The 12978-nt window shown below is 41.7% G+C and overlaps 1 protein-coding gene across 3 annotated transcripts in view; it reads right to left on the reverse strand.

Annotated features, from left to right (window-relative positions):
• GNB1L (G protein subunit beta 1 like) overlaps positions 1-12978 on the reverse strand; it is a 45216-nt gene continuing 32238 nt past the window's right edge. For 2 of the 3 annotated variants that reach the window (XM_038151920.1, XM_038151921.1), the window contains exons 5-7: positions 12627-12725; positions 7712-7927; positions 1-3051 (exon numbers count right to left, since the gene is read on the reverse strand). In XM_038151920.1, the coding sequence (XP_038007848.1) occupies positions 2785-3051; positions 7712-7927; positions 12627-12725 (582 nt within the window). In that variant the 3' untranslated portion in view covers positions 1-2784. The remainder of the gene's footprint in view (positions 3052-7711; positions 7928-12626; positions 12726-12978) is intronic. The other variant, XM_038151919.1, reaches the window with a different exon arrangement.

Consider the following 12978-nt stretch of genomic DNA (forward strand, 5'->3'; position numbering starts at 1 on the left):
TTTAAATTAAAAAGTTAATTTCTTAGATGCAATCAGACATCTGTATTTTACAGTTATAGTTATAATCAGACAATTGTGTTTTACAGCCTATACTGATACAGACTGTCTTTCCTGTTGGAAACTATTCTTTTGGGGAAGTCCAGGTTAGTTCCTTAGGCAAATAAACTGTTAGAAGACTGTAATTCACAATCAAACTATGGTATTTAGGCTCAACTCTAAATCAAACTACTCCAGTCCAGTTGCTAATTTCAAGGAAACTATAATGTGAAAGAAAAATCTGGTTTTTTGGTGTTTAGATAAAATCAGTAGTGATGTAAAGTGTTATTGAACTAATCGTATTGTGAAAAAGCATGACATGGATAGTGCCTTGGTAGTGGGAAGGATGGATCTGTTCCTGCAAGCAGCCCTGCAACCTGTGTCCTTCCTCCTGAAGCTGATGAAACTCTCACCTGTGTGTCTGAGATGCAGTTCATGTCCTCATTTTCAATTTGTACTTGCATGACTAAGTTTATTTTTAAATCTACCTAGTCAGACAAACATAAATATTTAACTCTCAGCAAAAGGTAGTAATTTAGATGAAAGCACCCAGCAATCTTTAGAGTATCTTCCAAGAGACCCATTTGTAAATCTAAACATCCCTTATGAGTCTCCCTAATTACTTTAGATACAGACGTTGACAGTAAATGGCAATTTTCAGAGAAAATATACTCGGTAATTCCTAACTTTCAGCCTCTGATCTAATAATGCTCTCAATAAGGCACGGGGTATTAATCCTTCTTTCCAGGGGGGTGCCACTGTGCCAATGCCACAGTATTTGCATCAAAAATTGCTTCTAACACCAACCATTTGCCCAAAATGGGTGAGCCCTGGATTTCCTTTCCTGCTGGATGAGCATTAAACCTTCACTTCTGTGGAAACTGCCAACAGTGCCGGCTGCTCTTTGCTGCCATGGGGGAGGAATGCTGGCACCCTCTGGGCCACACGCGTGCTGTCGTACCGGACAGCTCAGGCAAATGGAAATCTCTGTGCAAACTCCCTAGGACAGGCCTCTGGACCACACACAACAACACATTCTCCATTTATTTATTTCATTGGTTTTTCGTGTCAATTCTGACCTACTTTGAGAAAGGGGAAAAACAGCAAAAGAAAAGGTTTCTTCCATCAGCAGGTTTGTGGAGGGTGACTGTATCTTGTTCCACAAGGCTGAGGCTGGAGCTGCTTGTACAGTGGAGGCAGCTCCTCTTCTGTGTGGGAGGTGGATGATGGGTGGAGATGTGCAACTCTGTCTGGTAGATGTAATGAACACCATCACCTCCCCTTGACTCAGGATCACTCAAAATTAGGCTTTAACTTTCAACTGCAATGTGATCCTCCATGCAGCTACTGAATAGTAAAGAAATAATCAAAGAAATGCATTATTTAAAGTGTCACCACACTCTAAAATGTGTAAGGCCACGTTTTATTTAGAAAAGCCTGGCAACAGTATCCTGGTTCTGTGTTTTAATGTAAAGAACATCAGGCTGGGTGCTTAAGGCTTTCAGTCCAGCAGTATTCTCTGTCTGCAAGGCACAGCTTGATAACAGACCCAAATCTTAATTTCCATGTGTGTTTTTCCTGAAATAATTTTCAGAGTCTTTGATGTTGCTGTTCACTTTTGGTCACTTTTCCTTTGATTTCCACCTCTCTACAGAGCAGAAACAATTATTTCCAATAAAGTATCAACAGTTGTCGCTGCAGCTTTGTGACGGAATCCAGCAGTACCCTGGCTCACAGCACACTGGTGTGTGTCTAATATGCTTTAGAAGAATGCAAATGCTGCTTTGTGAGGCAAACAAAAAAAACGTTCATGAATGAATTTCAGTTTCCATGACTGTAGAGATGACAAGTTAATGGAACCATTTGCACTGTGTGGATAAGGATTTACCCATGCGATTCCCCTAAATGTTAATGGGAGCTGTGCAGCTGAATTCCCGACTTTCCACGCTGAAACTTACCCCTGACTCTCCAAGGAGAAGGGCGCTAATTGGATTGTCGAGTTTAAATCCTTCAGCTCATCAGTCTATGGAAAGGATTTAGCACTGGCTCTGTAAAAGGCTTTACATAGCTTTGCAGTGCAATGTTGGGGAAGATGGTTTTCCTTTCTTTCTTGTGATTAATTGTAAGGCTTGAGGTGACAGGAGACATAATGAAATTCATAAATGCCGAAGGCCATCCCTAGTCACATTCCTGGCTGTTGGTTTAAGTTAGAAACTGACAGAAGTGTGAACAAATCAAGGGTGTTCTGATAGCCTTTCAGTTATGGGGAAGAAAAAGTAACTGACACTGAGAAACCACTGGAGGTGGTTTAATGGGTATAAATTTTCAAGAAAGAGTGATGTTTTACACTGATTCAGATTCCTGGATACATAAATGACTTACAAACAGACATATTCTGCCCCCACTGCAGTCTGAGGGATTCCAGTCCATTTTTACAAAAGATATTGGCACAAGTTATGTCAGCAACTTGCCAAAGGAAAGGTGTTGCAAAACCTGTAGCAGAACCCAAAGCAACTTTGCTCTTTGTTTGTGACTGGCCTTGTTCTGCTCGTTATGGATTTTAAAAATTCACTTTCCTCTATGGAAGAAAAAATTTATAGCTTAAACAACCAGCATAGGAATTAACCTAGGACTCTCACTTCAGCCTGGAGACAGATTCTACCACCTTGCCACATTCACGTTTGAGTTACAGTGCTAGGAATTGCTTCACCAGTCCTGTTTTCCTAGTCCATGGCAGTGCAGGACGTGTCATGTCTGAGCATATATGGACCAGACACTGATGCGCTGATCTCTGGAGCCAGCTGCCAGCAGTCTCTCCCGGGGGTTGCTGTGATCTGAGAAGGACACGCAGTGGACGGTTGCTGTGTGATAGTCCAGCACTGCTAAGGGCTTCAGCTTTTTCCACCCGAAGATCCTGATGCGATGATCCCACCCTGCTGTTGCCAAAATCTTCTTGTCTGGACGGATGGTGATATCAGATATGCCAGCGTTGACAAGTTCGTGTGTTTTGTAAACCTTTGTGAAAAAGTTACAAATGAGCTCAAGTTGTTCAAAACAGAAAAAAAAGCAATCTTTCGGTACTTTAGCAGGTGGTGTGCCCACCCAACACCAGTGTCACACAGGGAGCGTGGAGCTTTTCACCATGTGGTGGATGGTGCTTGGTGAGAACAATGACAGAGACAGAAAACACCTTAACTTGAGCCTCCCATTTCCAGAGCAATTTTCACAAAATAAACCAAACTCTTGTATGCTTTTATTTTACATTTAAATCTATATATATTCTGTCACAAGTGAAGCTCTGAATTGAGGTTTTGAGTACAGGTTTGCCCTTTTCTTCCAGCTATTCTTGTATGAGCTACCACGTTCAGAGCTAAGGCCATATATTTGCCCTGCTTCTGCAATATTCCCAGGCTGAGACCCTTCTGAGCTGATGCTTAAGCTACCTGCTACTCATTTCTACTACTGTGGCCCCTCACAAAACCCCCAATAAGCTGTTGTAGCATTTACTTCAGTCTTGAGAAAGGAATGCTTCCAGGAATTGGGTTACAGTGTCAGGAAATCTGTATTTCTAGTACTCCTTCCCAAGAGACTTCTATTTACGCCAAATCCAAGGAGGGGATTATGGCCAAGTTATTGATTTCAGTCTTGGAAGCCTTTTGTTACTGTTTGGAGACTACTGGGGCATAGAGGGGCACAATTCAATTCAGAGGCATTTGGCTTCCTTCAGAAGGCACTGGGGCTGCACAGGACTTAGCCCCTGGAAAGACAAGTTTTCGCCTCACTGACATGAGTTTCTGGAGGCACAAAGCTCAAAGTAACACACCTTTGCTGTTCTCACCTCAGGTAACTTGTCTGAGTGAGCAATCTGCCTCTGAAAGACATGTGAAATATGCATAAAGAGTGTGTGTGTGTGTATTGGAACAGCTCAGCTGCTGTTAAAATGGGGAAAACACCTTTGGCTTATAAAGCTGGCCCTGGACTGCTGTTTTTTATAAGTACCATTGGAAACAACACATTAATGCTACTGTCTCCTTAAGCCTGAGTCTGTAGCTATCCTGCACCAAAGCTTAATATCACCCAGTGCCTGTTTTAATTTTTAATCCACTGTGTGGTGTTTACTGTTTGTCTGAGGCAGGAAGGGATTGACAGGTACATCACACCTGAGGAGCTTTCCTCCTTGAAGGACATTCCATGATGCATAGCCAGTACAGGGTTATAAAGATGTGTTATTGCGGATAATTTTAACCTTTATACTGGATGTAGAAAACTCCAGAAATGTTGGTCAAGGTTGGTTTCAGATGCAGCTGAACACATCTTGGAACCTTACAGGCACAAAGCCATAAGCAATTAGTTTTCAACTATGTAAGAACTACCCAGCTACCTACTCAAACAGCAAGAGCTGTGCAGTTCGGTAAGACAAAAGGTTGAATGAGACTTGACATGCTTCTTACATGCTCTATACATTTCTTTTTCAAAGACAACCCGAAGAATGTGTCTACAACTAACTCAGAACAGAGGACAGCAAGTTCTGCTCAAGCCTAATGAGAAATAGCAGGCTATATGGGGGCCTCTTGGTGGGGCTGCTACTGTACAACCTGTGATTTTGTTAGTACATGTGCTCCAAACTCCCCAGGGTAGGCCTAATGCAGCATGGCCTCAGTGGCATTTTTGTGGGTGTAAATGTCCTGTCAAGGGAAAGATTTATTCCTTACATCACCAGCCTGGCAAATGTAGGATGGGTCCTACTCTGTACCTGAGATTATTAGCTAATGGCTATAACCAATCCCAGGCGTGGTGCTCCCATCATTAATGTCAATTATGTGGGCAAGATCCATACAGCACAATCAGGGCGACTGGAGAAATGGCATGTCCTCAGCAAGCTACAACTTGAAAAGGAAGCCTGTAATGGTGATGCCTGTTGGCTATGGAACATGAGGGAACAGTGGGCATTTGTGCATGATCTGCAAATCACAGAGTGAGAGAGAGAAGCAACACAAAAGAGACAACTTGCTCAAGGTATGTGCAGCCAGGTGTAATCCTACTGCCAGGATTTGTGCCATCCCAGGACTTACTACAGAAAGTCACTAACTACAGCAGTCCAATACCAACACAATTTCCTAACCAGAAAACCAGCTTGTAATTAAGAAAACAAAGAGGTAAAAACAGGTGAGCTGCTTTCAGCCAGTCACAATCAAGCACACTTGCATCTACAGCCAAAGCATGTCTTTAAGCCCTCTGCTTATTAGGAAAATAACCAAAATAGCAGCAGACTAAGCTCCAGCATTTGGGGGAAAAGCCTCAGCAACCAAACCAACAAAACTTACAGTACAGCTTACAGGGTTTTTTCTCTTGTCATATAAAAAGAAGATTCTGTGGTTATCAGATTTCTTAGTTCTGCTTTGTTTATTCACCTGCAGAAGCTGTTTACCTCCTACATTCTACCACAAACATCATCACATAATTACACTATCTCATCCAAATCAGAAGGCTCATAACCAATCCTATCATTTGCTGACAGTGATGAATTCAGCAACTTTCCTGCAGGAGACAATACAAACTTTCCTCATAGCAATAAACTCTGCAGTTACCTTCATCATCTATTCATTGACACACTGGAACACTGCCACTTAAAACAGAGCTGCAGTACCATCATTGCATCATTCCCTCTCCAACGGCAGATATCTGTGCACCACGGTTACTTATTAAAACCTTTTAGAATAAAAATAATGTGCCACTGAGTGGCTTTCCAACGTCTACCATTACCTCAGGTACCTGGAATGTCAGGGAAAAAAAATCCCCATCTGGTTTATATTATTAATGCAATAGTGGAAAAAAACTTAATCTATGTATTTGACAATCTCTAGTGCTCATATGAAAGATGCATTTTTTTTAGGGCATTCATGCTCCCATGAAACACAGGAACATTGCTTGTAGCTTATAATACTTGGCATTTAAATTTCTTCTGAGGCAACCTTCTGTCTCTCAGTGTGAGGTGCTGAAGGTGTAGCTAATCTGACATCCCCTGGGAATGGGAATACCTTGTGAAAAACAATACTTGCAATATTTCAGGTGAACAACTATTTCTCCTGCAAGTTGTACCTGTAGCCCTGCATACCATTAACTCCTAAGTGAAATGTGCTGTAAAGAACAGTATTTTCTTTTATTTTAGGAAAAAAGTTTTGCTATAATTAATATGAAAGAACAGCTTTCTCTCCAACACCAGAGTATCTGAAAATTTAAGAAGCCTGTTACGATGTCAGATTTCTGCCACCTGTACCTTAAAGAATGAGTCTCAATACCAAGTTTCTTACTGGGATTGCTCACCTTCCTTCCTCTTGTCTGAGTTAAAGACACCTGGTGCAGATGGCAACAAGCAGGGGGAGGCTGGGCCAGGGCAGGGCAAACAGGACCCAAAAAGCCAGCAAACCCAAACCAAGACAATTCACTACTCGTTCAGAGTGTAGGGTGCCTCTTTCATGTTGCATTGTATTGTGTATCGAGGTTCAGCCGCCTCCTCAGTGAGTGCCATGTCCTCCAAACTGCACCGGGATTGGATGTATTTCCCTGTCACCCCAGAAATGCAGGTGCTGTGGTGATGCCTCACAGATTCCACACCTTTACAGTGTCCCTCTGGTGATGAGTTACCACAGGATGTCCCAGCATGTGCTTTTCTTCCGGTAGCACCATTCAGAGAACACCATCAACTTGCTGTAATACTTTAAAAAACTATAAAAGCTGCAAGGGGGAACAGCAATTATTGTTCTCCCTTGAACTGGTGTATCCAGCAGATTCTTCTCAAGGATGACATGGGCACATAGGGGATGTTTCAGGCCCTCTCCATTGGTCATGGGACAACTACCACTTTAAAAAGGTTGAAGCACCCAGCAGTGGAGAGACTGTGCATGGGCCGTTTTAATGTTCATGAGCCTTTTTGTACTTTATTTCCACACCTACATTTCCAGGTCGTACTTAGCACCTTGGCACTGTTGGAACGCTTGCTAAAGTTGTCTAGATGAAAGCAGTATTTATGGCCATTCCCTAGCACAGCCTGAACTGGGGATTACACAACCTCCTTCTAACCCAGCCACGCAGAGTACCACAGCTCAGACATGAACTGGGGCAGCCAATTGCCTGATTTTGTGTCTCTGGCTGGGCCCTGTAGGTGCCAAATGAAGCTGGGTGCCTAAACCTCATGTCCTCTTGGTGCTAGCTGGGCTACTCCTACTCTTTCTGTTTGTGAAGTATTTAATGGAATACTTCTGTCTTTCCCACAGTGGAAAGCTCGTTATAGCCATTCAAGCAGAACCTTTGGAAAAGCAATCCTTTGTTTCTCATTTTTATAACTCATTTATAATGTTTAGGACATTCCGAGAGCTGGATACCACCAATGTGATAAATGAAGATACAGAGGCAATGGCTTGAGTAATGCTAGGCCTGTGTGACGGTTGCAACTTTGGTAAAACCAGAAACATGTGAGAGAGGGTTTTTTCCTTTTTTTAAAAATCCTCACCATCTTTTGCTGAGTCTAGTCACATAGCACAGACATTCTAACCAGTCTGTGATTAATTAGCTAGAGATCTGCAACAACTCCTCTTCATGACTAAATATTTTTTTAGTCTATCAAACTGTTAGTGCAAAGTGGGATAAATGACACTAGAGGGCCAGTGATCCTGACCTGGAGGTTCTGTTGCTCATTGAGCCTCCAGATGCTAAGCACCTTTTCAGATGAGCCTGAGATCCCCTTGGCCTTCTCCGAGTCAAAGTCAAGGCTCATCACTGGCTCCTGGTGGCAAATGAGTCGGCTCAACGCTTTTCCTGTTGACACATTCCAGAGAACAACTGATCCATCTTCATAGCCAGCCAGAAGCACAGGTTGTGAACCACAGCTGGGCTAATTAAGGAAAAATAAAAAAATTGTTTATGAAGTAAATAGTCTGTTAAGAAAATTACCATCTCTGTGTAGGTTTTAGTCCAAGCACCAAGAGAATAAATTAAAATGCTGCCTGGTGTAGAAGTGAAAAGTTTAGATATCTGAATGTCAAATTTTGATATTCCATCCACTTACAGAAAGCATTACTAGGTAATATGCACTTACAGGTTTTATATCTACATATCAAATTCTAAATGTTATATATATTATACATATTTAACATACATAAATATAAATATACACACACACACATATAGAGGGAGAAAATTTCTCTCTGAAAATCCAAACTATTGCCCTCTATAACAACTGAAAAGAGCCTGACTGAAATTTTCAGGAGCTTTACTTCATGGTCTGAACTTTGTTTGCGCTTCATAGAAGAAATTCCACACAGCAGCTGAGTTACTCTCAAGCAATGCAAGCCTGTGTGGGCACTGAGAAGTGCCGTGCTCAGGGATTGCAGTTCCACCCTGCACAGAGGGACTGCCTGCCCAAGTACCCCACGGTGCCTGAAGGTAAACACTGAACCTCCCAGCAAGAACCACTGGGTCAGGCACCAAGGGGTTAATGGGCGCCCAAGTCCCACTGTAACCAATTGAAAGCTATTTTGATTAATGATGTCACAGGCCAAAGGGCAGGGCACCCTGGGCAGACACCTAATTTATTTAAGCCTCTGAAATAACTCAAAGAAGGGAACATTACTGGATTACATGTCACACTTAAGGAAAATATTCATCATTGCTCCAGCCAAAAGACTAATGATCCTGTAAGCAGTACCTGGTCACGAGAGTGAAGATGCAAATCCCTAATGAAAAGCAACTAAAACAACGGCATCTGTTAATGCCAGTTATTTCTTTAATAGGAGAAGAAATATCAGAATAGACATTGGGATTATTACCAGCTCATGTAGGCACATCTAAGAAATGTATCCAACAGGGTATTCAGGTATTTCCAAACACTGTCTGCTCCTACAGGATTTGTTTGCTCAGTATCCAATTAAGATAAAGGGCATAAAGAATTAATTTTTACCAGTATCACATTATTGAATGAGGCCAAACTTGCTAGCTGTCAGTGTCATGATACAAACCTGTAGTGGCCAAAGGCTCACTGCATCTACTAATGGTCCAGACTGTTCTCCCACTGGTTATTCTGTGTTCTGGGGGAAGTTAAACTAACAAGAGATGGGTGGTCTGAGTAACACAACTTCTGAGTACCAGTCTCATGTGCTTCCTCGGCCTTACTCAGCCTAGAAAAGTGTTTGAAGAATAGAGCTCAATGAGCAGGAACAACATTGCTCCTTAAAAGGAGGAAACCAAGGGAAAATCTTTGTAAATTTAGGAAATCCCCTATATCATCCTTCTGAACAGTCTGTCCACACCTGGGATCTTGGAGGAACCTCCTTCCTTCCTTTAAGATCCTTTTTCCTTTGAAAAGGCAGGGAGCATGCTCTGGCTAGAAAGGCCTACAAAGCAGGTTTCTCACAGTGCCCAGAATTATGAACAATTTTTCTGTCAAAATTTTGATTTGCTAAAATAATATAACATCAGAGCAGTGAATACCTTGATTCATACATTGCATCAGATACATGTGAATTAATGTTAACTCATTAATTGGATGAAGAATATCTGGTTTTGGATACCAGATATCAAAAATGCTTTAGAAAAACCTGAATGAGCATTCCAGATTTTAGCTGTATTGAATAAATGGTAATATCTTCAAAGCAAAACAAAATATTTAATAGTTACTTTTAAGTTTAAAGAAAGTCCCCAGTTTAAGCATAAAAAACCCCCACAATTATTTGTGCTGCTCTTCTGGGAGCACAAGACTCCCTCAGAGCTGGGCTTTCACAGAAGTTGTAGCTGTCATCAGGAATGAAACACGTCAGCTCCTCTCCCTACTCCAAGTGGGATGGTGGCTTCCACAGGAGCTCCTCACCTTTATGCAGATGGCAGACACAGGTGAGCGCTCAGCATTTCGGGAATGCCAAGTAAACTCTTTCTTTTTTGTGCTGTGGGGATTGCACTTCAGATTTGAAAACCAGTAATTTGCAAGTGAGATCTAAGATTGGTGTGTTTTAAAACCCAAGTCCTGTTTCCTGTGAAATGTAGGTTGCCCACACTACTTCTTCCTGACCTTCCTAACCATATGAAGTGTAATATTTCAATGGGTACATGAGCTAAAACAATAAAAGTTACTGAAAGATCAGTGGAGCTCTTGGTCTGAGCCTGGACTCACCAAGCAGTGCTTCACAATGGCCTATTTATTTCAATTCCCAGTAACAGACACTGCTGGGGAGAAGTCTCACCATTCATGTTCTGTTTCAGTAGAAAAATTAAATTATAAATCATTGCTCTTCCTAAGCAGAGCATTTTGTTGTTGCATTTGGATAACTGTCAAGGAAGGAAGAAAAGGTGATCTGCTGTCAACTCAACAGGAATAATTGCAATAGTTTATATAAAGTAATAACTCGGCATTTCCAGTTTCGACATGTATTATTCTTGTTGAATTATTTTGTTTGCACCATTATGCAATATGATGCCTTCCCCAAGGAGTGCAAAAATTTAAGGGAAGACTATCCTTACTCCTACAAATCCTACTCCACCCAATCAGTAATAGCAGGAAGGTGTGAAACTGAAGGAACAATGTATTTAAGAACATGAATCTTCAAAAGAAAGCGGATGAACTAATATCTTTAAGGACAAACCTAGAAAAATAAGGGGGAAAAGCGCTCAGAAGAACAAAATAAACAGCTGCAAGCTTTTTGACTGCTTAGCTGAAGTCAGTGAGGCTTAATCTACAAGCCTAATCTCAATTGCCTTCTGCTCTGTAGTGAAGTTTCTCATTCACGCTGCTGCTGGGGAGGTTTGAGGTTTGTCGTTTACCTGAATTGCAGAAAAATATGATGGTACCTGGCTGCAGCCCCCAAACTCCCATTGGCCAACCACCCCAAGCACTCTTCCTCCAGACCTTTATGGGGCTCTCCCTGTCAGCTTCTGTTTCAACTTGTTAATTTACTGTGCCATAAGCAACATCAAATAGTCTCTTGGGCAACCCCTGAGTGCTGGGCTGGGAGTGCTCATCTCCTGGGTATGTCTGTATTGCCCAACACAGCCGTGAACAAAGAAATCCTGGAGGGCCTCTGTTCAGGAAGGGGTGCAGTTGGGTGAGCTCGTGTTCTCCTGGTTTATGGTTACAGGGTTACTCAGAGAGCCACTTCCAGTGCAACCACAGAACAGAACGCAGAGCATCACTTTGGTACACCACATGCAGTTATTTCCCTAAGGGTATCCTCTTCCTCGTGCCTTTAAACCAAGTTGCACATATTTATAAAAGAGCAAATACAGCTGTGAGACTCTTAAAGAGATTATCTACACTTGCCTGGTGCAGTCTAGGAAGTTATGGTGAGTTCTCAAAGTCAGAATTTGAATGGAATAATTTAGCTCTCCTAGTTCCCAGTCCTCTGCTTTATCCCCACTGGCAACAAAATCAAAAACTATATAAAATTAAGACTCTGCACCTGCTCTGCTTCCTAGAGGAATATCAATATTAATGCATGTAGAAAATATGGCAAGACAGAGCACTTCTTATACAGGCAAGAAAAATTTTCAACACTGAGCATTTCCACACTTATCACCATCTTATTAAAAATGTCGAGGAGACAGAAAGACCCATTCATTACGTCAAGCACTGAACACTGATTGCATTTTTAGGAGAAACTTTGTTTAACAAAAGCCTAATCAGCCTATTTAATTTCCTCTTATTTTTTTTCCTAGTTTTTAATTACAGCATGGAACTTCAACTGTGGCGTCTCTTGGCTTTTGTCAGAAGTCAGCAACTGAATTTCTGTAGATTTCAGTTGGTTCAGGATCTTGGGTGAAGACACTGAGGCCTGACTTTGATTGATATTTTCAACCGAAACCAACACAAATGTTCCAATGAGCCTGCAGGAATTACACCCCTGGCATGTGCTCAGTTGGTCCTGCAGACCTGTAGCAGTGTGTTGTTAGGGGGTTACATGGGAATCAGCTTTGCTACCAGTTCTCGGGAGATTTCAAGCCAATCACCTGAACTCCTTCCTCCCTCTACTGCCCACCTTTTTGTATTACTTGTGTTCACTGTTGGCAGCCCATAAACATTATTTGCTAAATATTTTGCAAACGTGTGGTTTTTTCACTAGCTACTCTTATTTACCTTTTTGTCTGTAGTCAGTACCACCATAAATATTTTGTTCCTATTGTGTATCTGGAATAGAAATGTTCACAGAGTGTTTCCTCATCCTGAGGGCACTGAAGTGAATGGAATCTGCCATTAAAACCACTGTTTTCAAGCAACCCAAACATTTCTCATCAGTCTTAATGCAGTGAGAAACCATATCAAACAACTGGCTTTGGTAAGTCACTCATTTGCCTCTTGATTGATGCAAAAACTGTATCTATCCTAAGGACACAAAGCTTTCCTTGAGCATTTGCAAATCTTCCATTAAAGCTTGGAAAGCTCTGAAAGTTACATTAAGGATGTTCACAAATCTTTCCCCCCTTTAATAGTATAATTACTTGATTGGTTTGATTATAAATCAAAATCCAAGTGAAGAAAGATTCATGTGCTTCATATAAAATGAATCACAGGGAAAACATTTCACAATTAGCAGGCGCTCTTGCCTTACCTGCCATAACTTCAGACACATGGGCATGCCCAGCTTGGCACCCACCTCTGGTTTCAAGGTACAGACTGACGTCTTGGATGGCAGCTCCAAAATCTGAACCTGACATCAGGAAAACAAGAGGAGTTGGTCAGGCTCCAGGTCCAAATTCTGTTGTTAAAAACACAAGTCTTTTAAGGTGATTAAGGTTAGTATAAGCTCTTCCAGTAAAAACTGTCTGGAGGAAACGGAGGAATGCATGCTAAGTTGGAGCTGTAAGGAGAATGAATCTACAGCTAGCTAAAGAAGTGCATTGTTTTAGGAAGGACGAGACAAAACTGCTAGAGTGAACACATCCTCTTCTTCCACTCTCCTA

This window comes from Motacilla alba, chromosome 15 (genome assembly GCF_015832195.1).
Source record: "Motacilla alba alba isolate MOTALB_02 chromosome 15, Motacilla_alba_V1.0_pri, whole genome shotgun sequence".
Classification (NCBI taxonomy): Eukaryota; Metazoa; Chordata; class Aves; order Passeriformes; family Motacillidae; genus Motacilla; species Motacilla alba.